The sequence below is a fragment of the Cheilinus undulatus genome, linkage group 5 (assembly GCF_018320785.1).
Source record: "Cheilinus undulatus linkage group 5, ASM1832078v1, whole genome shotgun sequence".
In the NCBI taxonomy this organism is placed as follows: domain Eukaryota; kingdom Metazoa; phylum Chordata; class Actinopteri; order Labriformes; family Labridae; genus Cheilinus; species Cheilinus undulatus.
This window is the reverse complement of record NC_054869.1, coordinates 53,676,993-53,702,674: the sequence shown is the minus strand read 5'-3', so window position 1 is coordinate 53,702,674 and position 25,682 is coordinate 53,676,993. Positions and strand designations below refer to the sequence as shown.

Below are 25,682 nucleotides of genomic sequence, written 5' to 3'. Positions count from 1 at the left end.
ATTTTAAGGCTTATTTTGCAGAGAATCAGCAAAAACAATATAATACCAATGAACAGTAGGGAAAAATAAACTTAGCAAGCCCCAAAACATGAAAAATCCTGCAAGTTTTCATCAGAAACCTCTTAGTTCAGCTGAACAGACACTACACACAGCCATGCATGTTCTATTACTCCTGATGAATGGTGTAAAATTCCCCATAAAGTGAAAACCAAGTCAATAAATCCACTACAGAGCTCCATAAAGCCCTGATAACCCCATGAAATGTGTTTCACTGGCTCTAAGAGCTGTTTAAACTGTTGTTCACTGAAACAAACATACTTTTAAACGCATTTAAAGGTATTTACTACACAGGAAAGAATATTTCAAAAATGTTTTTCTCTGTTTACCTTGAAGAAGTAGCGACAAAGTCTCCATCCATCAGCCGCAGCTTGCAGAACAAAACTCCGTTGACAAAAGGCACAGCAGTCAGCTCCTCCAGGGTTAAATGGGTCTGGAACTTAAATTTCTTCTTTTTCACGAAGAAAGCCATCGTTTCGGTGTCCACACTCGCATAAAAACACGACCTGGGCTGGCTGAAATATCCTGTTCAAAGTACTAGCTCTAAATCAGATGTCCCTGGATCCGTCGGGGATGTTTTTAGTCTGTGTTTTCAGGAGAACTCCGCTCCTCCACGGATGATTCAGCACAGAAATCTGGAATAAATCAGAGAATAGCGCTGAATAACGTGGGAAATTAAAGATTAAATGGTGCTAAATGAAGTTCAAAAGTGGTCAAGGACGAACCTGGAGACATATCGGGTCCTGGGAGTTTGGTCTGCGGCGGTTCAACAACAAAAAGTGACAGAAAAAGACGATAACCCGCTATGTTTCTCTGGGAACTACAGGAGAGGAGGAACTTTGCGCCGTTAGCATCAAGCTAGCTGAGGGAAGGTAACGTAGCTTCCGGTTAAGCCTTTCGGAATAAAAGCCCAAATCAACGTAAATCTCTTCATTTGCGGGTAAATTTAATCCAACGAAAAATAATGGATGGTAATAAATGGACAGTAAAAATGCCATTTTAACTAGCAGCAACACTGACATGAATGATACGGTATTATGTGGACAGTTTCTTCACTTTTATTAAAAGTCGAGTACTAGTAAATATTTTATGCTTATTGAACAGTTTTAATATAAATGACATAACATTTTAAAGGCGTGAACAAGGCTTTTATAGACTAATTTACTGTTAAAACAAACACGTCTGAAATAAATAACGTCAGTCCGTGGAGGAGGGGTTTAAAAATCTGAAGCATTCATTTTTATTTGATCTGTGCGTTCATTTATGTGAATAGAATAAGAGGATAGATGAATGATAACCATGCTATTAACACTTCATGTTTTAAAATTTTGTATTTCGTTCATCCTTTATTACCTTTCCATAAATATAACACAAATATCTCCTTTGTGCCAATATTGAAATAAATAAATAGTTTTTAAAAGTTTTAATTTTAAAAACTTGACTGTATAGTCTTTATTTAAACAAAATGTACATAATGTACCAGAGGATGCACGAAACAAGATCAATGTAATGAATTAGGATTTATTTAACAATTTAAGTCCCTTTTTGTCTTTGAAATGTATTATCTAAGAAACATACTCTAACTTCCGCTGTTCTACTTGTGAGCTTGACGCAGCTCCTTGAGAGCTCGTCAGTGTCAGTCACGTTGCTGCCTGAGTGGTGAAACAGCGACGCTGCGTGGCGATAGAGCGTACTGCATTTGAAAGACCAATGGCGTTGCTCCAACAGCTTCTTCGTTCATTCTTATTTCTCATTTAAAAAATATTTCATGGGCGCTCTAGTCCTGTTATATTTTGAAAATACGGAATAATGGTTACGTCGTTTATACTTCAGTATCGTTTGTAACATGCACTGTATGTTCTGCTTCTTTTAGTTTGCATTGCTATGGTTATTTATGTTTATATGTTGAGGTTGTTTGTTTGAATTGTTTGTTTGAACCATACATAAAAACACCAAACAGTATGGTATCATATCTCTTCATACCATGTATACACACGGGTTGATAATCTAAAAACAACAGTTTTTCTGACTGTGAGATTGTCGCATTAAAGTTAAACTGTGTGTTTCCCCCACCATAACACTACACCAGAGTTTGTATATTGTTCTACTCATATTTAAATGATATTTCTATGTTAGTATGTCGAGCTGTGCATTTCCAAAGATGAAATAGATACTTGTAGGTGAAGTTAAGGGCTGAGTTCTGCCACTGGAGGGCAGCAGAGAGCTAAAGTGTTGGTGGACTCACACTGACAGGACAACAATCTAATCATCATCATCATCATCATCATCATAATATCAAGGCAGCAGCGTGATGGATTTGTGTAAACTTGATGAACAGTTTGTGTAAATATGGTTTAAATATGAATTAAATCATAAAAGCAGCCCGGGTAAAGCTGAGGAGAGAAGCTTTTCCTGTAATAAACATTTTCTCTGTTAGATTAGTTCTGTTCTTTATTTTCATTCACTGATAGCAGGGACATTTTTGTTTCTGTAAATAAATCAGAACAATGCTGACTGTAAACCTGTTTCTGTTTTGCTCCGTCAATGCTCGCAGTCATTCAGGCATCGTTGGATGCTCAAAGTGAGATGCTTTTACAAAAAGAAAAGAAAAATTTGAAATTGATTCAACAGTTTTTTTCAACCTGTTAAAGTAAAAACATTTACCAAAAATAAGTTGAATTCCATAAAACCCTCGTCACCTGGTGTTTTATAAGAGGGAATGAGTGATGGGAAAATCCTTTAAATTTAATTCTTATGACAGCAGCCAGTGGCGGATACTGGCGTGTACAGGCCGTTCTTTCTCCTACGCTCTTCACCAGCTAAAGGTAACCGTGTGTAAAATCATGTGGCTAAACCACATCAACTTTTCTGGAATTGGGATTTTATTCTGAGAAAAAAAACCCCATAATTTTAGACATATCTTTGTGCAAAGGCACTGGTAGAAAGTTCTAGTAGAAATGTGAGGATTTTTGATGTCTTTTATTCTGAAAATCTTACTTTTTTCATTGGTGTGTAATCATTGGACTAAACCTCAGCTGGAGCTCTGGTTATCTGTGATAAGATTCTTTAAAGCAGTGGTTCTCAACCTTGGGGTCTGGACCCTCTCTAAGGTCACGGGACACTAAGAAGGGGTCTCCAGATTCCTTAAAAAACTAAGAAGATTTTGAGAATTCCACTCTTGCCGCTTTATACCAATTCTGTCAAATTTTAACCAGTTTTCATCATTTTTTCCCACAAATTTCAACACATTTTTACCATTTAACATTTATTTTTGCCATTTAAACTCTTTCCACCACTTTTTTTCTGCCTGTTTTTCCACCTCTAAACCAATTTATGCCAAATAAGTCAAATGTTGCCCCTGTTGACCCATTTTACCACTTTTTATGCTCAGTTTTTCCCATTTTAACCACATTTCACCATCTGATATGCCCATTTTTGCCAGTTTGACCAATTTCTGCCAATATCTGCCTATTTTTTCTTTCTCAGTTAGCACTATTTTACCAGTTTATATTGATTTTCTTCCCATTTCACCAGATTCTCACCCATTTTTGCCAGTTTTAAGCCAATCAGCCACTTTTAAATTCCCCTTTTCCACCATTTTTGCCCATTTTTGCCTTTTTTGTTATTTTTGCCACTTCATTTCTGCTATTTTAAGATTCAACTTTACCACCTTTTCCACCACTTTTTGCCATTATTTACCCTTTTTTGTCTATTTTTAACCCATTTTAAATTTTTTTGAACAAAATATATTTATATTTCTAAGAAGGCTAGTTACTACACAAATAATTTAAAAAGAGATCTGTTTCATTGATATGAGTGGTTAAATATAAAATAAGGATATCACAGCTTAAGTTTACAGTAGACCAGGATTTTCCTGACCTCCATGGACCCCCAGCTTGTCTGGGCCCCAGAAAGCTCTCCCATTTACCCCCCGTATGGACGGCCTTGTCTCCACATGACTATTCCTGAATGTTCATGGCTGTGTTCAACCACCCTCAGGTCCAGTGGGGTCCCCGGTCTCTGGTCTTTATTTTGGGGGTCACGGGCTGAAAAGCTTGAGGTCCTCTGCTTAAAAGAACAGAAGAATAAGAATAGAAGGTCTTTATCATCATTGTGCAAGTACAGAGGAATTTGAATACAATCCTTAAGGATACAAAATAAATAGATAATAAAAAACACTAAAAACCCAAACATAGATATTATAAAGGAAGGAGAAAAACACACTCATACAAATAAAACATTAACAAAGCTGTTCAGATATCATAAATAAGAATATTACTGAGGTAATAGATGGTACATAAACGGTTAGTGCTGCCCCAGTTAGAGACGTCTGTATCAATCAGGACAACACCCCTCTGCTGTTATCCAATAAAAACATGAATGTTCTGATAATGAACAAACCGCTCTGTCTCCATGTTCCAACAATAAGTCATTAAGAACCATAAAACACCATAACACCGGTGTAAAGATGTAAACGTGACCCTCCCCTCAGAGAGAGAGCAGGCAGAGCTTCTTAGTTTTCTCCTCTCACTGATGATCCGCCTTCTTACGCCCCCCTACCTTTCTCCTTCCTGTAGATACGGTGTGTTTGTCTGACCCTGCTGAATCCGGACTGTCGTAGCGGTCAGTGATTATCTCCTGCTGTGACGCAGACTCTTCAACAACAACAGCAGCAAACATGTTTTTATCCTGCTGCTGGACTTTACCTGCTGCATTCAGGGACCTCTGGGTCTGCTGCGTTCAGGGACCTGTGGGTCTGCTGTGTCCAAGGACCTGTGGGTCTGCTGCGTTCAGGGACCTCTGAGTCTGCTGCATTCAGGGACCTGTGGGTCTGCTGCATTCAGGGCCTTGTGGGTCTGCTGCATTCAGGGCCTTGTGGGTCTGCTGCATTCAGGGCCTTGTGGGTCTGCTGCATTCAGGGACCTCTGGGTCTGCTGCGTTCAGGGACCTGTGGGTCTGCTGCATTCAGGGACCTCTGAGTCTGCTGCATTCAGGGACCTCTGGGTCTGCTGCGTTCAGGGCCTTCTGGGTCTGCTGCATTCAGGGACCTCTGAGTCTGCTGCATTTAGGGACCTCTGGGTCTGCTGCATTCAGGGACCTGTGGGTCTGCTGCATTCAGGGACCTCTGGGTCTGCTACATTCAGGGACCTGTGGGTCTGCTGCATTCAGGGACCTGTGGGTCTGCTGCATTCAGGGATCTCTGAGTCTGCTGCATTCAGGGACCTGTGGGTCTGCTGCATTCAGGGACCTCTGAGTCTGCTGCGTTCAGGGACCTGTGGGTCTGCTGCGTTCAGGGACCTCTGAGTCTGCTGCATTCAGGGACCTCTGGGTCTGCTGCGTTCAGGGACCTCTGGGTCTGCTGCGTCCAAGGACCTCTGGGTCTGCTGCGTCCAAGGACCTCTGGGTCTGCTGCGTTCAGGGACCTCTGGGTCTGCTGCGTTCAGGGACCTCTGGGTCTGCTGCGTCCAAGGACCTCTGGGTCTGCTGCGTTTAGGGCCCTGTGGGTCTGCTGCATTCAGGGACCTGTGGGTCTGCTGCATTTAGGGACCTCTGGGTCTGCTGCATTCAGGGACCTGTGGGTCTGCTGCATTTAGGGACCTCTGGGTCTGCTGCATTCAGGGACCTGTGGGTCTGCTACATTCAGGGACCTGTGGGTCTGCTGCATTCAGGGACCTCTGGGTCTGCAGCGTTCAGGGACCTGTGGGTCTGCTGCGTTCAGGGACCTCTGAGTCTGCTGCATTCAGGGACCTCTGGGTCTGCTGCGTCCAAGGACCTCTGGGTCTGCTGCGTTTAGGGCCCTGTGGGTCTGCTGCATTCAGGGACCTGTGGGTCTGCTGCATTTAGGGACCTCTGGGTCTGCTGCATTCAGGGACCTGTGGGTCTGCTGCATTCAGGGACCTGTGGGTCTGCTGCATTCAGGGACCTCTGGGTCTGCTACATTCAGGGACCTGTGGGTCTGCTGCATTCAGGGACCTCTGAGTCTGCAGCGTTCAGGGACCTGTGGGTCTGCTGCATTCAGGGACCTGTGGGTCTGCTGCATTCAGGGACCTCTGAGTCTGCAGCGTTCAGGGACCTGTGGGTCTGCTGCATTCAGGGACCTCTGAGTCTGCAGCGTTCAGGGACCTGTGGGTCTGCTGCGTTCAGGGACCTCTGAGTCTGCTGCATTCAGGGACCTCTGGGTCTGCTGCATTCAGGGACCTCTGGGTCTGCTGCGTTCAGGGACCTCTGGGTCTGCTGCGTCCAAGGACCTCTGGGTCTGCTGCGTTTAGGGCCCTGTGGGTCTGCTGCATTCAGGGACCTGTGGGTCTGCTGCATTTAGGGACCTCTGGGTCTGCTGCATTCAGGGACCTGTGGGTCTGCTGCATTCAGGGACCTGTGGGTCTGCTGCGTTCAGGGACCTGTGGGTCTGCTGCATTCAGGGACCTCTGGGTCTGCTACATTCAGGGACCTGTGGGTCTGCTGCATTCAGGGACCTCTGAGTCTGCAGCATTCAGGGACCTGTGGGTCTGCTGCGTTCAGGGACCTCTGAGTCTGCTGCATTCAGGGACCTCTGGGTCTGCTGCGTTCAGGGACCTCTGGGTCTGCTGCGTCCAAGGACCTCTGGGTCTGCTGCGTTTAGGGCCCTGTGGGTCTGCTGCATTCACGGACCTGTGGGTCTGCTGCATTTAGGGACCTCTGGGTCTGCTGCATTCAGGGACCTGTGGGTCTGCTGCATTCAGGGACCTCTGGGTCTGCTACATTCAGGGACCTGTGGGTCTGCTGCATTCAGGGACCTCTGAGTCTGCAGCGTTCAGGGACCTGTGGGTCTGCTGCGTTCAGGGACCTCTGAGTCTGCTGCATTCAGGGACCTCTGGGTCTGCTGCGTCCAAGGACCTCTGGGTCTGCTGCGTTCAGGGACCTCTGGGTCTGCTGCATTTAGGGACCTCTGGGTCTGCTGCATTCAGGGACCTGTGGGTCTGCTGCATTCAGGGACCTGTGGGTCTGCTGCATTCAGGGACCTCTGGGTCTGCTACATTCAGGGACCTGTGGGTCTGCTGCATTCAGGGACCTCTGAGTCTGCAGCGTTCAGGGACCTGTGGGTCTGCTGCGTTCAGGGACCTCTGAGTCTGCTGCATTCAGGGACCTCTGGGTCTGCTGCGTTCAGGGACCTCTGGGTCTGCTGCGTCCAAGGACCTCTGGGCTCTCTGAGCTCCTCAGAACGACCCGTTTAGGATCACAGATGTCGGTGACTGCATGGACAGGTGAGGATTTTATTCTCCTGTGGGTCTGACTGGAACACCTGGATTCAATAACTAACATGTGTGGATGAATACTTTTGTCCATATTGTCCAGGGAAAATGCAGAACCCTGTTTAACTCTGAGCTGGGAGAGGAACACGCTGTTTTATAGTTGCTTGTAATGAACAGATTATAACCAGTCAGTCACTGGGATGGGAAGGATAATTACTAAACTCTGGAATCTTCTTATCGTCATAATTTATCTGTTGAACGTGAGCAGCATCCTCCATGATCGACAGATGAAGACATACTAAAGGGTTAAAAAGCACTGAGGAAGTCCCACACACCTCCATGTTTAAATGTCCATTACAGCAGAAATAAATGGGATCATATCTCAAACATCAACCCCATTCCCACACGGGCCAGCTCTTGACTGACCCTGTGGGGGCAGACTGAAATAAACTGAAACAAAATCTACACAAAAACAAATTCACTCTGTATTTATCAGGGGGGTAAAGGTAGTTTATTCGTGCCATAGCCCTCGGTATGGTACAGACGTTTATTGGTTAGAAAAGGAATCCAGAGCTGAAGTCCATGTTGGCAGAATAGATGCTAATTAGCATACTTAACAAGCTAACGCAAGGTTGTATTATGATGCGTTCAAGTTGGCTGGGAAACTTTACTTTTTAAAGAATGGGTGTAAATATTTTAAAACATCAATAAAAATAACCTAGTAATTAAAAAACGTATTTAGTTGGTGATATTTTTAATCAGCGTTATTGATCATTTAGATTTAATTTATTCAGCCTATTTATTTTAATACAGTTTCATTTAAAATATATATTTTTAATTGTAGTGAATATACATATATATTTTTAAATTGAAGTAATTATATAAATATATAATTACATATATATATATAATGTTTATAGTCCCTGTGAAGTTTTTTTATGTGTGATTTCAAAAATATATCAGTATTCTATCAAACAGCTGTCATTTATAGTTAGCATCCATTGTTAGCTGGTATTAAATTAGTTTCGCCCATGGTCAGATTTTCAGTGGCGGCCCCAGGAATAAGGTGGATAGTATGCCATGTTTTTGCCTTCTAGAATTTTCTGAATTCCGTAATCCTCTGGGGGCTGGATGGGAAGCTCTGGGGGGCCGGATGTGGGCCCTGGGCCTCCAGTTGATTATCACTGATCAACATTGTTTTAAAAAAACTTTGTGCAGAAAATGTTTTGAAGCATTGAAAAGTTTGACAGCCGTAGTTTTACAGTGTGACCATCAGAATGTTCATTTATCTAAACCTCGTCTTATCAGCCTCATAGATCTTTATCTAGATCAGACAGTCGTGTTGAAACAGGAACAGGACAAACAAACCGTTGACGTAAAGTCAGCGGTAAAAGAAAAAGATTTAATTCATTTAAAGAAAAAGCTTTTTCTCCACTAGAAAATACACAAAAGTCAGCATCTTGTGTTAAATAAGAGATCTTTGCTCTGACCGCTCAGCCACATGCAGAGGACCGTGTGTGTAAACCTACACCGGATCAGCTGACGGCCTCAGGGTTCAGCTCTTGGCGTTCCCTCAGCGCCCTTTTTGGGCTTTTGGTGCTCATCGTTTGTGCCAGCCTTCATCCCTCCAGCTGTCTGATTCAGGATGGCTTTTGTATCACCAGAGACTGGTCAGAATTATGCAACATGTCTGCAGATGGATTTAAGCACCGGAGAAAAAGACTTATAAGGAAAGACATCCAGGATGGAGGGGGCTTCAGGTGAGATGGGACAGCACAGAGCGCCTGAGGCTGAGAGAAATAAAGAGCTTTATCTGAATACTTACATCCAAATAATGGAGCATTTTATTCTACTAGCTGAGTCAGTTTGGATGTTTCTGCATTTTAGTTTGAATTACAATCACAAAGACTAAACTGAAATGAAACACAGAGTTTATATGTTAGTTGTGACTTTGACACTTCTGCAAATAAATGTTCCTTTTAGAGGCACCAAGCCCTCAGATGTTTGAAAGCCAGTTGAGATGCAAAATCCAGAAGTTATAGTGTATTTATCAACATTTATAGAAGCAAGACTGGCTCACCCAGAGGGCCAAAAACATCCAAACAACAGCAGAGGCTCAAAATGTGCAAAGTTTGCAATGACAGGAGGAGACCCCCTAAAGGGGCCCCATGTGCCGGCACTCACTCTCACTGTACAGCTCAGTGTCGCGTACATTAATCCTGAAAACGTGCAGCGAAAGTCACAGAAGAACAAAGAAGAATTATTGAGGTGATAAAAAGACGCACATACATCTGTGAATACAAACATATATCTGGTTTTACCCAGTGGAAATACCCAAACAATGCTCGATGTTTAAAACCTGATTCATCTTTATAAAAAAACAAACGAGGGGTGCAGGTTGCCTAGTGGTTAAAGGCGCCACCCATGTACGCGGGCGGCCCGGGTTCAAATCCGGCCTGAGGCCCTCCACCGCATGTCTCTCTCCCACTCTTGACCCTGTTTCCAGCTCTATCCACTGTCCTCCTCTATCTAATAAAGGCACAAAAATGCCCCAAAATAAATCTTTAAAAAACAAATGAAACACTGAAATACAAAGAAACAGCCGATCTAAAACTTCGTAGTAACAAAACCCTGACATCCATCACTGAAGAACCAGGCTGATGTGAGCCTTCAGGCTCTACTTCCTGTTCTTGAATCAGGTCCACATAATGTCAGGAAACTGGATTTATGACCACATATGTGGTCCACCATGCTCTTATGGTCAAACACCACGGTCTAGACCAGGGGTTTTCAAAGTGTATGAGAGTGAGCCTCCCCTAACAAGAAATTATTCATTCGGTGGACCCCCACCCACAAAAAGGATTCAAATTGAAAAAACAACAACATTTCAAACATTGATGTCTAATCTTTAAAGATTTTTAACATGAATATATTTGGGATATTTTGGTTTGCAAATGTCCTTAAACATCTGCCTTTCCCTCTTATTCAGTTATAATGCCATTAAAAACCCCTTTCATATTTTTTTGGCCATTTTACAACTTCTTTTTGCCACTTTTCCCCATTTTTTCCACTTTTATCCCATTTTTGCCCTTTTTGCCCATTTAAGCTACCTTTCATTATTAAATATCTCTGTTTTCCCCAATTTTTTTGCTCATTTTTGCGACATCTTTTGCCACTTTTTCCTAATTTTTGCCACTTTCATGCCATTCTTGCCCTTTTTTTTTTTTAACATTTTTTGTAACTTTTTGTTCATTTAAGCTACCTTTTGCCATTAAATACCACTTGTTTCCTTTTTTCTCAATTTTTGCCTCTTCTTTTTGCCATTTTTTTCCAATTTTTTTGCCCTTTCTCACAATTTTTTTTGCCACTTTTTGTCCATTTTAACTGACCTTTGCCATTACATACCACTTATTTCCTCCTTTTTTTGCCCATTTTTGCCACTCTTGACTGCTTTTTGCCCATTTTAATCACTGTCCACTCATTTTTTTGTCACTTCTCACCCATTTCTGCTACTTTCTGACCATTTTCCCACTTTTTCTCCCCATTTTCATCCATTTTTTGCTGTTTTTTGGCCATTTTGCCACCATTAACCTATTTTTATTGCTACTTCAAGCTGTTTTTGCCACTTTTCACCTCTTAGATTGAGGCTCTTGCAAAGGTATTTTTCAACAATTTGGCTCTTTGGTAGAGTAACACTGCTCTATAGCAGAGTCTCTATAGTAACTAGAAGTCTGTCTATTTTGCTCCATGCACAGCAGAGTTAACCTGACACACCAGATGGATGAGTTTCACACATCCATCTGGAAAGCTTCAACAGGAAACGTTTGAGAAAAGGCAGAGGCTTTGAAACAAAACTCGGAGTATGATTGGGTGAACGTTCTGTCTGTCACATCTCTACGGGCCAATCAGAGCAACAAAACATGCGACGTAGCTGCCATCAAGCTGTGTGCACGCAGCTACCGAGGAATAACGCGAAACATGGCGACTGTAGACATGTCAGTACTCGACTTTTATGGGTTTTGAAAAGAAAACAACTCACTGCTGTTCTTTGTTCTTCTTTTAACGAAGAAATGTCGTCAAGTTCTGCTAAACTGGCGCTTTAGCGGCATCCACGCTAATCTCTTCCTCCATAACTGCACCAGCTCTTACTGCTGCTTGTTTACGTCACGACTCTGCCGCGCCTGAAAGTACCGCCCTTCGTCGCTGATTGGTCCTGTCACTTTCTAACCGGGCCCAAACGGTTCAGATGGGAGCTTAACAAGATGGATTCACCAGTGAGAAACAAGGAAACAGGCGTATCCATCTGCTTTGCGAGGTTACAGCAGAGGTTAGCAAAGCAAATCACCTTATTTCAGGTTTATGGTTCTGCGCCTCCCCTGAGGCTCTGTGGCGCCCCCCAGGGGAGGCCCGCCTCACACTTTAAAAACCACTGGTCTAGGTAATTGATGAGAAATCTTGGTGTCTTGCCCAAGGACGCGGCGTGTGAAAGCAGGAGCTGAAGACCGAGTCCACAACCTTCTGACTGTGAGACGATCTCGGATGTATAGGATGTAAGTTCTGTTGGAGGGGCCCCTTGTGAATATTTGCCCCGGGCCCCAACAGTTTCTAGAATCATCTCTGGGCTCAACAACATTTACCTTGCCATCAATCACCCTCTTTTTCATATTATGAGAAACTTCTGTCAACTGGTTAAATGTATGTAAATTACTGAGGGGCCTGCTGGTAAAAGTATTTTACATTATCTAAATTAGCATGCTTTGGTTTGGTGGTATTGGGCCTTAGACCTTACATTTCATTTTGCAGCTATTTTTCTAAAATAAAATAAAACAGGATGATTGTTTAATGTGTCCAGTAAGACCAGTTTCCCAGCCAGCTGTAACAGTGAGAATGTCATACGCCTGTGATGAAGGTTTGTGTTAATGAAATGTTCTGTTACATCCGTACATGTGTGTTTGTTTTGGTCTTTCTACCTTTTTAAAAACTTGGAGCTGGTTGTTGCATGTACTCTCCAAGGTCACAGCATTTGTACCGCCAAGAAGTCACGAGTCCGCCTTTTTTTTTGTTTTGAATGAAGAAAGCACAGGATTGGTTAATATTTCACAACCTGAATGAAAGGAGGCACAGGATTGGTCAATAATGCTCTATCTCTTTGCGCAAGAAACTTGGGAACGAGCCGAGCCCCCCCCATCAATGAGCTGCTTCGGTGATTGGCCAGTAGTAAAATGACGTAAAATTCGTTGGCGAGACAGCTTGTTCAGCCAATGACGTGGATGTATTCCTGGTAGGGGTGTGGCCTCTAGTCATTCTTTAGAAACCGGCCGGCGTTTCCTTACCGGCATTTCAGTATTAGAGCGGAGAGGAGTGACACCGGCTCTGGTGTACTATTTATTTATTTATTGTAGTAACTTTTAATTTTCCCGGAGCAGACATGCTCGGTTTGTGCCTTTACGTCCCCGTGTCGAACTCAGACCCGGTAGAAGTGGAATATTTCGAGTCTAACGGACTTCCGTCGGAGCTGAAGTCTCTCTTTAACAAACTGAGCGTGTTCCTGCCGTCTCAGGAGTTTTCAACCTACCAACGATGGCGAAAGGTAAGAAAGAAACCTTCAGAGTTCACTTTGCGGATCTTAAAATGCACCGCTAGACTCTATGAGAGAGTTTAATTACCTACTTTTAAAAATCTCATTAGTTTGAGCGGTACTTTAATCCTTTCTTTCCGGGCGGCGGAGGGATTAGCGTGCGGTTGTAAAAAGCCTCTACGACTAGGCCGCAAAGCTAGCCGGCTTCCAGAAAAGTCTCTAAACTGCAAAAAACGGTTGAAACTCCGTAAACTCCTTTGACAATGCTCAGGAAGGACTTGTTATTGTAAAAATAATTTCAGTTGAATTTTCATCCATATCCGTGCTATCTAATTATTATAAACAGAGACTTTATTCAATACGATACTGGTTTGTTACGATAAAATCGTGCCTTGAACCTAGTTCCATCACGCCGATTCTATCGTCAGGTGAGTTCATGATTTAGATCAGTGTTACTCAACCAAAGAGACCAATTTTTGAGAGATACATTTGCAGGAGCCACAATCTTAGTGGTGAAAAGTGGCAATTAAAATAAGTTAAAGGTGGCAAAAGTGGTCAAACAGCAGCAAACACTGGGAGAGAAGTGTCGGAAAAGGGTAGAGTATAGCAAAAATGGGTGGGAAGTGGCCAGAAAATGAGTTAACCCCTTAAACCCTGTTGTATCTTATTTGACACATACTTTTATGATGCCTCTATCCAATCAAACTGATCAGTAAATTACAAAAAAAGACCTTCTGAATACAATCTGACAAATGATAAAAATGCCCTCAAGTGGATTATCAGTTACCAAAAATACCTAATGTATCAAATGTGATACCAAAAAAATATATATGAAAATTTTAGGGAAATTTGGGGGGGGGGGGGTCAGTAGAAAGTGAAATAAACATTTCAGTTCCAATAATAATAATAATAATAATAATAATTTTCTGGCTATTATTTGTGTTTTCAGGCTTTAATGGGTTAAAAGTGGCAAAAAAATTATCAAAAAGCGGCAAAAATCTGAAAAAAAAGGGTGGGAAAAAATGGGCAAAAAAGTGGCCTTTAACTGCACAAGGTGGCTTAAAAGGATGAGAAGTGGCAAAAATGGGTGAGAAGTGGCAAAACCAGGAGTTAAAGGTGGTCCAAAAGTGGCAAAATGTGAGTGAAAATGACTCAAATAGGCAAACATCAGAAAGAAAGGCGGAAAAATGGGAATTAATTTAACTGCAAAAGGCAGTTAAATGGGTGAGAGGTGGCAAAAATGGGTGAGATGAGGTAAAAAAGGAGTTACAGATGGAAAAAATGGGCTAAAAGTGGCAAAACTGGGGCAAAAAATGAGTTAAATTCAGAAAAATGGTTGGAAAATAGGCAAAATGCATCAAAGATTGTCAAAATGGTAAAAAGGTGGTATTTAATTGCAAAAGGCAGCATCTGCAATAATGTTTAACAGTATTCAACACATTCAGTCCCTTCAGTCACTCTTGTTTTAAAATGATCTGTAATCTTGATGGCTCATATTCTCTAACATTGAAGCCTTTAAAATCATTCATAAGACCAGTGCAACGGTGAACAACAAATCTTTTAAAAATAGCATGCAAACTCTTTCTAAAATATGCAGGCATGTAGGGAATTCTTCAGTATTGAAACACTGCACGCATGTGGGTGTAGTTTAGAATTTGCTTGCTATTGATTTAAGAATTTGGGTGTCTAAGACGTCAATTTTTGTTGCCTTGGTGTCACATCAGAGATGGATGTTTTGTTTGTAAAGTTAAAAGAAATCATGAGCATATGGGTTTATAAGTTTGATTTTGAATATCCCTCTGTCCTCTTTATAACGCTCTGCCTGCCTTTGTATGAGATTTCCTCCTCTAAAAAAATAAATTTATACTTTGCATGCACCCTGGACTTCCTGAAAGTAGAAATCTGGTAAACCAAGCCATAATTCAACGGTGAAAGATTCCTCTTTGTACTGTGACTCATCCTCAGTCTGTAATCGGTTAGACATTGACCTGCTCCTACTTTGTATTCATTAGCTAAAGTTCTTGCTAAAGTACTGCAGTAGCAATCATTAAACATTAATTTCTTTGAGACATCTTCAGTTAGCATCCATTGCCTCCAGCAAAGCCAGCTGTCCCATTTGTTACTTTTAGAGCAGCTGCAGCAGCATGCCTGTTTCTCACAAGCACATGGATATAAAAAAGGATTTTATGGGTGTACCCATGCTGTAGGTCAGATTGATGTGCAGGTAGTTAAGCGTGAGCTGCAGAAATGTCCTGCAGAGTATCGTTATTACAGTCCGATGGTCATATGCCTGGGCGGTGGGTCGGGTATCAGAGCAGGTCAGCGGGCTGGAGCGCTGCCGGTGTCCTCGTCTCCTTTTAGATCTGGGTGTTAGAGATCCGACTGGATTAAAGCAGTTGGCAGGGTGACCTGCGTTAAGGTTAGGAATATGATGACACTAGATTTTCCAGCTTTCATATGCTAGAAAAAATCAAACAATATTGATTCTTGTTTTAATACCAGCACAACAAAAATGGAAGCCCCAGCATGCACATTAGTGTAAACCAGTGTTACTCAACCCTGCTCAACCAAAGAGCCAAACTGTTGGAAAATACCTTTGCAAGAGCCACAATCTAAGTGGTGAAAAGTGGCAGAAAACAGCTTGATGTAGCAATAACAATAAGTTAAAGGTGGTACAAAGGGTCAGAAAGTAGCAAAAATGGTTGAGACGTGACAAAAAATGTGTTACAGGTGGCAAAAGATGGTCCAAAAGTGGCAAAACCGTGAAAAAAAAAATAAGTGAAGAGACTGAAATGGGCAAAAAGCAGTCAAGAGTGGCAAAAATGGGTAAAAAGAAATAGGAAACAAGTGGTTTGTAATGGCAAAAGGTAGCTTAAACAGCTGAAAAGTGGTGAAAAAATTGGTGACAGGGCAAAAATGGGATAAAAGTGGCTAAAAGAAGTGGCTAAAATGGGCAAAAACAAGGAAAAGGTGGTATATAATGACAAAAGGTAATATAAGTAGGTGAAAATGGGGAGAAAAATCTTTGAAAGTGCATTAAAAAATGGTGAAAATGGGTAAAAAGTTGCAAAAATGTGTTAAAAATGGGGGAAAAGTAGGGGGGAAATGGTATTTAATGGCAAAGGGTAGCTTAAATGGACTCAAAGTGGCAAAAAAGTGGTATTTAATGGCAAAAAGTAGCTGAAATAGATGAAAAGTGACAAAAATGGTGAAAAGGAGCGAAAAAGTTTCCCTTTTTTTAACATTTTCTGGGGGAATAATACTTAAAATTAAGACCCAAAAGAGCCACACGTTGAGTATCACTGGTGTAAACAACTCGTTGCACAAATATGTTGGTCACATTTCAGTAAAGAAACTAGTGTGCTGGAGTCTACCTGCTATTTTAGATTAATTCCCCTCATAGCACCAGAGATGTGCTTTTACATAACAGAGACTGTTTGACACTAGAATCATTGCCCTTCCCTTGTAAGCTCCTGTCCTAGTAAACAGACGTAGCAGTTAAACTTTGGCACTTTTCAGTGTGATTAATTACTAAAATAACAGAGACAGACTAGAGCGTTGCCAGTGTACTCCTCTCATTTTAGCACTGGATGTTTGAGCTGGTACCAGATTAAAGCAGTTGGTGGGTCGACCTGCAGTCGGGGTCAAAGATAGACCAAAGTGTTACTACCTAATTCCCTCCTCTCTCCTGTCCTGGAGATCCAAACACCAATCAAGAACACCAACAGTACCACGGCTTTGCAAATGGGTCACGATGCTGCCCTGTTAGGTCATGAAACACAAGCCATTGAAATGTCCCGTCATATTCAGGGCTGCGTGGCTGGCATTTAGGCAGAGGACAGTACTGAACCTGATGTACTCTTTCATAAGAGACTTTAATTGTTTTGTGTCAGCCTAGGTGACTCATGCATTCCTCTGCAAATGTCAGCTATTTCTGATGCTGTGTGAAAACAATGCAACACCAGTGAAAGCATTCACAAACTTCCCAATGTCTCATTTAACTCAGTCTTCTTATCTGACATAAAATGGATCCCATGTCTTATCTTCTTGTTTTTTTGTTGCAGAAAACCTTAAAAAGGGAAGAAGCTGACTCAGATGGGAAGCTGGACTTTGAAGAATTTGTTCACTATCTGCAAGATTACGAGAAAGACCTGAAGCTCATCGTGAAGAGCCTTGACAGGAAAAATGCAGGTATGAGGTTAAGGCTGTGGTTTTGTTCCTGCTTGGTTTCATAAATGTGTCAGAAGTTCATCTAGAGTTTAAGGATCTTTTCTTAAATTTCTGTTTGCTTCCTTTTAAGGCCGCGTTGATCCTAAAGAATTCATTCAGTCTCTGCAGGACCTCGGGGTGCATATTTCCCCACACCATGCAGAGAAAGCCCTTAAGAGGTAATTTTATTCGTCTAACTCATCCACTGCCTCGTTGAAATGCTAGCTTAAGGGCTCAATATCTCATTTTTGTCTTTCCTTTTTTAAAGCATGGATAAGAATGGGGTAATAACTATCGGCAGTAAAGACTGGAGCAAGTACTCTGTGGTGGAAGAGACGGAGAACATTCCTGAGATCATCCTCTACTGGAAACACTCCACGGTCAGTCCAACCATCTTTAAATCAAATATCTAAACCAGTGACACTCAACATGTGTCTCTTTCATGTCTTAATTTGAAATAGTATTCCCCCAGAAAACCTTTAAAAAGGGACTTTTTTGCCCTTTTCACTATTTTTTGCCACTTTTCACCCATTTAATTTACCTTGCAATTAATTACCCCTTTTGTCCATTTTAGCCACTTCTTTTTTCAGCGTGATTCTAATTTTTGCCACTTTGATCCCCTTTTTGCCCATGTAAGCTACCCTTTGCCATCAAGTACCACACTTTTTCCTACTTTTTGCCACTGTCATCCCATTTTGCCCATTTTCCTCCCTATTTTTGCCCATTTAAGCTACCTTTTGCCATTAAATGCCACTTGTTTTCTAATTTTTGCCCAAATTTGCCACTCTTGACTGCTTTTTGCCCATTTCAGTCACTCTTCTTACATTTTTTTTTACCACCTTTTCCCCTTTTGGACCATTTTATGCCACCTCTAACTTGTTTTTTGCTGCTTTCTGACCCTTTTTCCTTTTTTTCGCCCCCTTTCACCCATTTTTGCTGCCTTTAACTTATTTTTATTGCTACTTCAAGCCATTTGTGCCACTTCTCACCACTTAGATTGTGGCTCTTACAAAGGTATTTTCAACAGTTTGGCTCTTTGGTTGAGCAGGGTTGAGTAACACCGATCTAAATGAACCTGGATAGACCAGAAAATCCACCCATGTTATCATAGGTTTGTGTTACATAAACTAATCTAAGATCCGATAACACTATCAGTGCATTCAATGATGGTAAAAGGGAGTTGTAGGTTTCTGTTGTCGCTGAAAACAGGTCAGTTGAGGTCCAACTTCCATGAATGGCCTCATCAGAACAGGCCGTGCGTCAGTGATTAAGCTCAATTAGGCTATTACAGGAATTGGTCCAGTTCTGGGAGGATTATGTAGGAAGGACCGTCCAGGTTGTCTGGCTGTTATGTAAAAGGGAGCAGCAGGCTGTGAGTCACAGCAGGTGGAGACCAAAGTGATATAATGATTTGATATTTCAGGACTTTAAATGAGTCCACTGGCTTGACTTTAGACTGAAAAATATCTAACATGCTGGACGTGGGGCAGGAATAGTCTCCCTCCTGGGAGGCCCTGCAGAACCAGCCAGACTTGTGGGGAAACACGAGCTGTTGGATCATCTGAGTTGGCAAAATATGATGTTTAATGGTCTTGCAGGGTCACTTGCATCATTTCTACAGCAGAACTGTTTGCCCCAATGTGACACAAGGACTACATAACAGTTAACATGAAGAACACCTGTTGCATAACCTGCAGACTTTTCTGCAACCTTATAAAGGAAAAAGCAGTTTACAGCGTTTCCCCGTGGGATGATTTTAGTTTCCCTCATGCCGGGCAGGTTCTGTGCAGCTCTTTTTGCTCATCTACTAGCTATAAAACAGAAAAAAAAGCAGCTGGAAGTGTCTGAAGGACTTCCTACTGGCATCCTGGTCATTTCAGCGACTTTCTAGATGAATAGATGATCATTAAACGTGCATCACATACACTGTACCTTTTATAGTATTCATAATCATTAGTGTTAATACCCCCTAAGGTTGACAAGATGATGCTGGGCCTGCCACCTAGCGTTGATGTTATGTTTCTGCTCCTGACTGAGTCAGAGCCCACAAACCCCAGTGAGAACCAGCAGACCAGCTGTTGCATACATTTTCAGCTTACAAACAGTTGAAATATATTTCTTACTTTAAAGTAATAAAAGTCAGTCAGACCAGAGTGAAAGACAGCAGAGATCCAAAGCTGCAGGTTTGAAAATATCCGGTTTCCAGCCCGTGCCCTCTTTCTTTTCCTGACCTCGTTTCGTAATGCATCCTTTTGGACTTGGAAATCTGAGCCATCTTTCTGATGAGGCACCACGGGCAAATGAGTGCAGGGTGTTCATGGTCACCCGCTCTTATCAATTGAGATTAAACGGCACAGGTGTCTGAAAACAATCTGGGTGCTAAACGGTGGTCATACGGTTCAACTTTTACTGTGCTAAGGGGTCTGGTGACACATAAAGCTGTCAGAGGGGTTGGCCATGTGCTGCCTCAATGAAAAATGTCCAGAAATGTCCACGTGGAGAGCTTCACGTGTGACCACCTCTTTGGTTCAGAATAGAAACTTTAAACTTCAGCAGCTGACAGTCAGCTGGGGCATCCACAGGTTCTCCTTTTGTCTAAACCTCACAATGTCTCTCGTCTCTCTTCCTGGCAGATATTCGATATAGGCGAGAACTTGATGGTACCCGATGAGTTCACAGTGGAAGAGAAGATGACGGGGATGTGGTGGAGACACCTGGTCGCAGGCGGAGGAGCTGGGGCAGTTTCAAGGACGTGCACGGCTCCTCTGGACCGACTCAAAGTCATGATGCAGGTGAGACCATGAGCCCAGCCAGCCATGCACGTTAAGAACAATACGCAACGATCTGCATGTTCAAATAATGGCATAAACAAGTGACCTCTCTCTCAAATTAAAAAGCACCTAAAGATAGTTAGGTGCTTTTAAGAGGAATGAATCCAACGTACTGCATACAGACTCCATCACCTCATGTAAATGGCATTAAAATGCTGGCAAAGTTTCTTCACCAAAATCGTTTTTTAAAATTGGCTCACTTAGAGGGAATTCAGGTGCATTGTTAGTCATTAAAAGCAAGAAATAACCAAGTATTGCATGTGTAGGACTTGTGTTTTTTTTTTTTTTTTGTTCAAGTTGTACCCAAATGGACGAAAGTTTAATTTTTACCTGTATTGTATTAGAGTTTAAAATCCCACAGTACTGGCAACCCTATCTTGCACAAATCCCTTCACATGAGAGCGAGGGAAAGGGTAAGAGGCACCATCTGAGGGGAAGGCATTTGGGGACTTTGCGACCTTGGCAATGTGAGGAGAAAGTTGAGGAAACTCTTATCGTGTTGTCGTTATCTCACAGGGGAAATATTACACTTTTCAGATTTTGTAATTTGACCTAAAACCAACCAAATTTACTTAAAACACTAGAAGCAAGTTAGGTAATTGCAGACTTTTACCTTGAGTTTGTAATTGAACTTCTTTTGAAACCGTATACTTTACTATCAGTTATAATGGTGTAAAAAGTTGCACAAGAGCCCAGTTACCTGAAGCTGTAGAGTTAAAGTTTAATAGAAAGTGTGTTAGAACATGGGGCCAGAGTTCAGGAGCTGATGTGTGTCAAAGCCAGGCCTCGAAGCCAGCCAATCACAGCTCGGATTAGGACGTCACACCCTAGACTGCATAATCGTCCTCATCATGAGCGGGCTAAAGGTCGGACTGTTCAGAACCAGGATATGTGTCAGTGGCTTGAGCCTGCGTCAGATGGCACGAGGACTTTGTGCCCCATTGATTAGCTCTTTTAAGAACGGACGGTTTCCCCCATTATTGATTAAACGGGCCGAGTTCAGGCGTCACTGAAGTCTTGACCTACATGTTAACGCGCCTGATTCATCCCCTAAGATTAAAGCATAATCAAAAATATTCCCCCTAACAAGAAGTCTCATTCCTTTAATTCCATGCAAGCAAAGATGAAAGTTTCTGACTTTTCTTAGTGAAAGTATTTGCTTAAATGATCATGTTGAATTTTTATTTTCCTCTCAGGTGTATGGATCCAGAACCAACAATATGTGCATCATGAGTGGACTGATGCAGATGATAAAAGAGGGCGGGCTGAGGTCTTTGTGGCGAGGAAACGGCGTGAACATCATCAAAATCGCACCAGAGTCTGCACTCAAGTTCATGGCGTATGAGCAGGTAAGATGAGTGGGTGTTTTCATCCTGACTAAATCTATCCTATCAGCAGTTTCAATGATCAGAAGTGTTTAAAAGTACTCAGCTTTGAAAAGGAGAGGAACTAATCCGCTAGAAAGTGCAGGCTCTTGTTTACTGCCTAAATTGTACAAAAACACTGGAAATGTTTCAGCACTGGAGTGTCTGCATGCATTTAAAGCAGCGTGCAGGAGTTTGGTTTCAATAGTTGGTAATCAAAGACAAGGAGTCATCCAAGAACTTCTCAATATGTTGTCATGGTAACAGGTGATATTGTTTGATCATTACCAAGATCATATTGAAGTTTAAAGTTATACTTGGTGATGAAGAGGAATTTCACACCTGGGTTCAGTTGGCTGGTCTGAAGTTAGGACACTCAAACACCTGAAATTAAGAGTTGTGCCAAAACAAAGCCAAATGGCGCTGCTTCGGAGAGGGATGAGCGTGATTAGCCAGTGAAGTTGGCAACAGAAATAATGAGGATAAGTTAAAGAGGACAGCACAGAAGGATGGACTTTAAACGGCATCGAAGATCAGCGGTGCTAGCTCTGCAAACGTTGGCCAACACTCCTGTTGTCTTAGATAAAAAGTGCTCTGTTTTGACTGTCCTGAGTTTTCCTTTACTTAAACAAGCCGACTAAACACAAAAAGGATTAGCGTTTAATCAGACATGAAGTGTTCAGTTTTCCTTTAAAAACATTAAGCTAGCACCCTGGCTGCTGACTTGACAGCCTTTACTCACTAATCTTTCTCTTCTCCAGATTAAGCGTCTGATCGGCAGCGATAAGGAGACCCTGGGCATCCTGGAGCGATTTGTTGCTGGATCTTTGGCGGGAGTGATCGCCCAGAGCACCATCTACCCCATGGAGGTGATTCATCAGTTAAAACACATCTCCTGTGGTGATAAAGTCATTAAATCTTATTTAAAATACTAAAAATGTAATCCTACCATTTCCTGATTTATTCCCAGGTTCTTAAAACTCGCCTCGCTCTGAGGAAGACAGGGCAGTACTCGGGAATCTCTGACTGTGCGAAGCAGATCTTTAGGAAAGAAGGACTGGGGGCGTTCTATAAAGGCTACGTCCCAAACATGCTCGGCATCATCCCCTACGCTGGCATCGACCTGGCCGTGTACGAGGTGAGACCGTTATTCTCTATCCTATCAGACTGGGTTTTGTCTCTTACTGCTTACACTTAAACACATTTGTTTCCCCGGTTACATAATCAGAGGAGGAATGTTGATCTTTTAAGACGTTCATACACTCTGCTGCCCTTTAACTCAAACACTGACAGAACAACAGTGTGAAAGCAAACACTCTGTGCTGTATTTGGGTCTGAAAGGGAACATTTGTTCATTAGATGTTTCAGAAATGCCACAACGTCCCACCAGCACACTCCTGACTGGGTTACATAATAAATCCAAATAATCCAGAGAAAAATGAGAGCGTAGCAGCAGGGAAATGAGCAAGCATACTGGAGAGAATGGGATCGTTTTTCTAATCCCCTCACTGTCCCTTCCTCAGACTTTGAAGAACAGCTACCTGCAGCAGTACGGTGCTAATGGCACCGACCCCGGCGTGCTCGTCCTGCTGGCCTGCGGCACCGTGTCAAGTACCTGCGGGCAGCTCGCCAGTTATCCTCTGGCTCTGGTCCGAACACGAATGCAAGCACAAGGTGAGGCCTCAGTGTACATCTATAAACCTTCTCTTACATCATCACAATATCCGAATTTTTAACTTTGCAAAACGAGTCTCTGCAGGCGCTTTAAAGTCAAAGAAACCATAAATTTAAATAGTCTTACGGGTTATTTATGCCTTACATTAACAGCCCGTTATGGGCGTTACGATACCAGGTGACATCAGAACCCACTGTCGTCCCGCAATAACAACTAAAAAACATAAGAATTACTTTAAACTGGAACAGTGTGGTTTAAAATGGAGACAATGGTAACATTACATTTTATAAATTAATGGCTGAAATGTGGAAGTCTTTGTTCATCCCTGAACTGTTCTTCATCTTTCAGCTGCCACGGGGTTGACGAGTGAGCAGGCGACCATGTCGGGTCTCTTCAAGCAGATCCTGCAGAACGAGGGTCCAACGGGACTCTACAGAGGGTTGGCCCCCAACTTCCTCAAAGTGATCCCCGCCGTCAGCATCAGCTACGTGGTGTATGAGCATCTGAAGACGCAGCTGGGAGTGACATCACGCTGAAAGTCGACCCTCCCTTTGTCACAACAAGAATGTGACAAGTGACCCCGTCAGTCTCCAACACCCCCTCCCCCACTCCACTCACCCTCTCCCTCCCTCCCAGGGAATCCCAGGGACCTTGTGGCCCCTCTGGAGGTTCGTGAAGCGATCTCATTCTGTGAATGTCAGCTGATGTAAGACGAGAAGTGACGCTGGAAAGGCTGAGGTGGAGGATATGGACTCTGTGAGCTCAAGAGTGGAACTGCTGCTATTTATGAGAAAATGAGGGATGAGACTGAGAGTTAAGGACCAAGTGTTTTAGGGTTTTTTGCTCTTTCTGCCCAGTGCCTGAGCAAAAACATGCAGTTATTTTTCATGTCTGTGAGTTGAAGTTTTTGTCAGCAATCATGTTGCATAAGAGAGAACTCTCATACATGTCCTTTAGCAGGCAGATAAGCATTAGTAATCTCTTTAAGAAGTTTTGTTCTGATCCGTTCTGCCTGTAGGAAGATGATTGTGTTCCTAATGAGAGGGTTTTTGCACACGTGAGTTTGATCTCTCTCCACCCCTGTCCTGAATGAATGATTTCCCAGTATTTATTTCCATCCTTTATTTATAGTTTTTATTACGAAGAAGAGAGTGGTGGAGGTTTCCGCTGCATGTTTTTGTTTGAACAGCCAAATGTGCTATTTAAAAACCTGCAGTGAATGTATTCAGGGTGGGAATGTAACGCCGGGTAGCAGCCTTAACGCGTGGCTTTAAACACTACATGTTACCTGGTGAAGTATTTAAGCTGGGGCTGGAGTTTGTGCTCATGCTGCTGCTGTTGATTTAACATGAAAATAACGATTTTGTGCGACATGCTTCTGATCATAAATGTTGACGTGTCTAGATGTTTTTGCCCATTTTAAAGGTTTAAATGTCTTAATGTTCACCTCAGGTTTAAGGGCAGATTACTGTTAATTCACCGAAGAGCACACATCTTTCTTTGTGTTTCACAACATTTATCCTCGGAAAAACAAGGGCTGAAGAAGACGAGCGACGTATTGCACTTTAATCAAAGCTGGAAGGCCTCTGATGAATGTCACATCGATCCAGGTATTCAGATTGAATTCTTTTGTAAAGAGTTTTTTTAGGATTGTTTTAATGGACCATTTTGATGCAAATAAATGCAAATTCTTGTATTTCTGAGTCTCATGTCTTCCTTTATTCAGAAAAGAGTTTCTCACTTTTCCATGTAAGTCTAGTCTCATCGCTTTAACAAGAAGATGCAGCAGCTCTACAGATTTAGCAACATCTGCCTCATGAGAAATCAGCTGTTTGTTAGTCATACGTGACACATTCTGACCTCCCACTCGCCTTTTCTTCACTGAGAGAATTTTCCAAATTCAGGCCATATAAAGATTATTCTAAGAAAGGGAGTAGTTCAGGGTGTTTTATTTAAATTGTGTGTAATATTTTACATAGAACATGTTTGGAACCGAGTTCTTGGATCTGTCATGGCAAAATTTAAATCTTTATACACTTTCAGTAAAAATCAAATACAGATGCCAATTATACCCATAGTTCCTAACGGTGGGATGTGGATTTGTGCCTAGAAAAGGAGGTAAGTAGTCCACGATGTGCTTTTATTTTGAAGGGTATGTCACCATCGATTTGTTCACTTACATCTTTAGTTCATCTGAAGTCCAAGCGATCCATTTTCCGTTAAAAACATTTAGTTATGATGGAAAGCTTGAAGAAATCTGAGTCATGATGCTAAGACCAGTAGAGAACCACTGCATTTAGACCAAGACAGTAAAAACCAGTGATACTGATCCTAGATGATTAATACTGGATCATCTCTTTATTTCCATTCCCCAAAAATGCAGAAAACCCAATCACATTGTTGAAAATGGATAAAATAAACTGTATTGATGGTGTTTTTGGAGTATAAAGGAAAAATTATGACAACTTTCCAAGTTACAATCTGATATTTAATCAAATAAAAGGAAGTACAGAAGACAATGAGCATTTAAAGACAAAAAGTCAGAATTCTCTTAGATTAATGTCTAAAAATTGAGATTTAATTATAAGTTTTCGTTCAAATTCTGGGATAAATTTCTGAATTCTGAGAATAGAATGATTTCTAAGAATAAACCTAAAATCTAAAAATAAGGTCCAAATTATGAGATTAAAGTTAATTCTGAGGTTTAAATCAGAATAGTGAGAATAGTCAGCGTCCTTT

The 25,682-nt window shown here is 42.1% G+C and overlaps 2 protein-coding genes across 2 annotated transcripts in view; one reads left to right on the top strand and one right to left on the bottom strand.

Annotated features, from left to right (window-relative positions):
• fam102aa (family with sequence similarity 102 member Aa) overlaps positions 1 to 875 on the bottom strand; it is a 59,669-nt gene extending 58,794 nt beyond the window's left edge. The window contains exons 1-2 of the mRNA XM_041786434.1: positions 783 to 875; positions 387 to 692 (exon numbers count right to left, since the gene is read on the bottom strand). Coding sequence (XP_041642368.1) covers positions 387 to 529 — 143 coding nt within the window. The 5' untranslated portion in view covers positions 530 to 692; positions 783 to 875. The remainder of the gene's footprint in view (positions 1 to 386; positions 693 to 782) is intronic.
• An 11,742-nt stretch (positions 876 to 12,617) lies between these two features.
• On the top strand, positions 12,618 to 24,639 carry slc25a25a (solute carrier family 25 member 25a). Its single transcript, XM_041787594.1, has 10 exons — positions 12,618 to 12,876; positions 16,929 to 17,055; positions 17,165 to 17,252; positions 17,342 to 17,453; positions 19,707 to 19,865; positions 21,101 to 21,253; positions 22,030 to 22,137; positions 22,239 to 22,406; positions 22,792 to 22,942; positions 23,292 to 24,639. Exons 1-10 carry the CDS (start codon positions 12,715 to 12,717, stop codon positions 23,477 to 23,479), a joined length of 1,416 nt encoding a protein of 471 aa, XP_041643528.1. The 5' UTR covers positions 12,618 to 12,714; the 3' UTR covers positions 23,480 to 24,639.
• The last annotated feature ends 1,043 nt before the right edge of the window (positions 24,640 to 25,682 follow it).

Excerpts from the sequence above, each read along its gene's own strand:
- slc25a25a (XM_041787594.1), top strand. The coding sequence starts at position 12,715 with ATGCTCGGTTTGTGCCTTTACGTCCCCGTGTCGAACTCAGACCCGGTA. Across the intron at positions 17,454-19,706 it reads TCTACTGGAAACACTCCACG|ATATTCGATATAGGCGAGAA; the intron begins GTCAGTCCAACC and ends TCTTCCTGGCAG. Across the intron at positions 22,943-23,291 it reads AACACGAATGCAAGCACAAG|CTGCCACGGGGTTGACGAGT; the intron begins GTGAGGCCTCAG and ends TTCATCTTTCAG.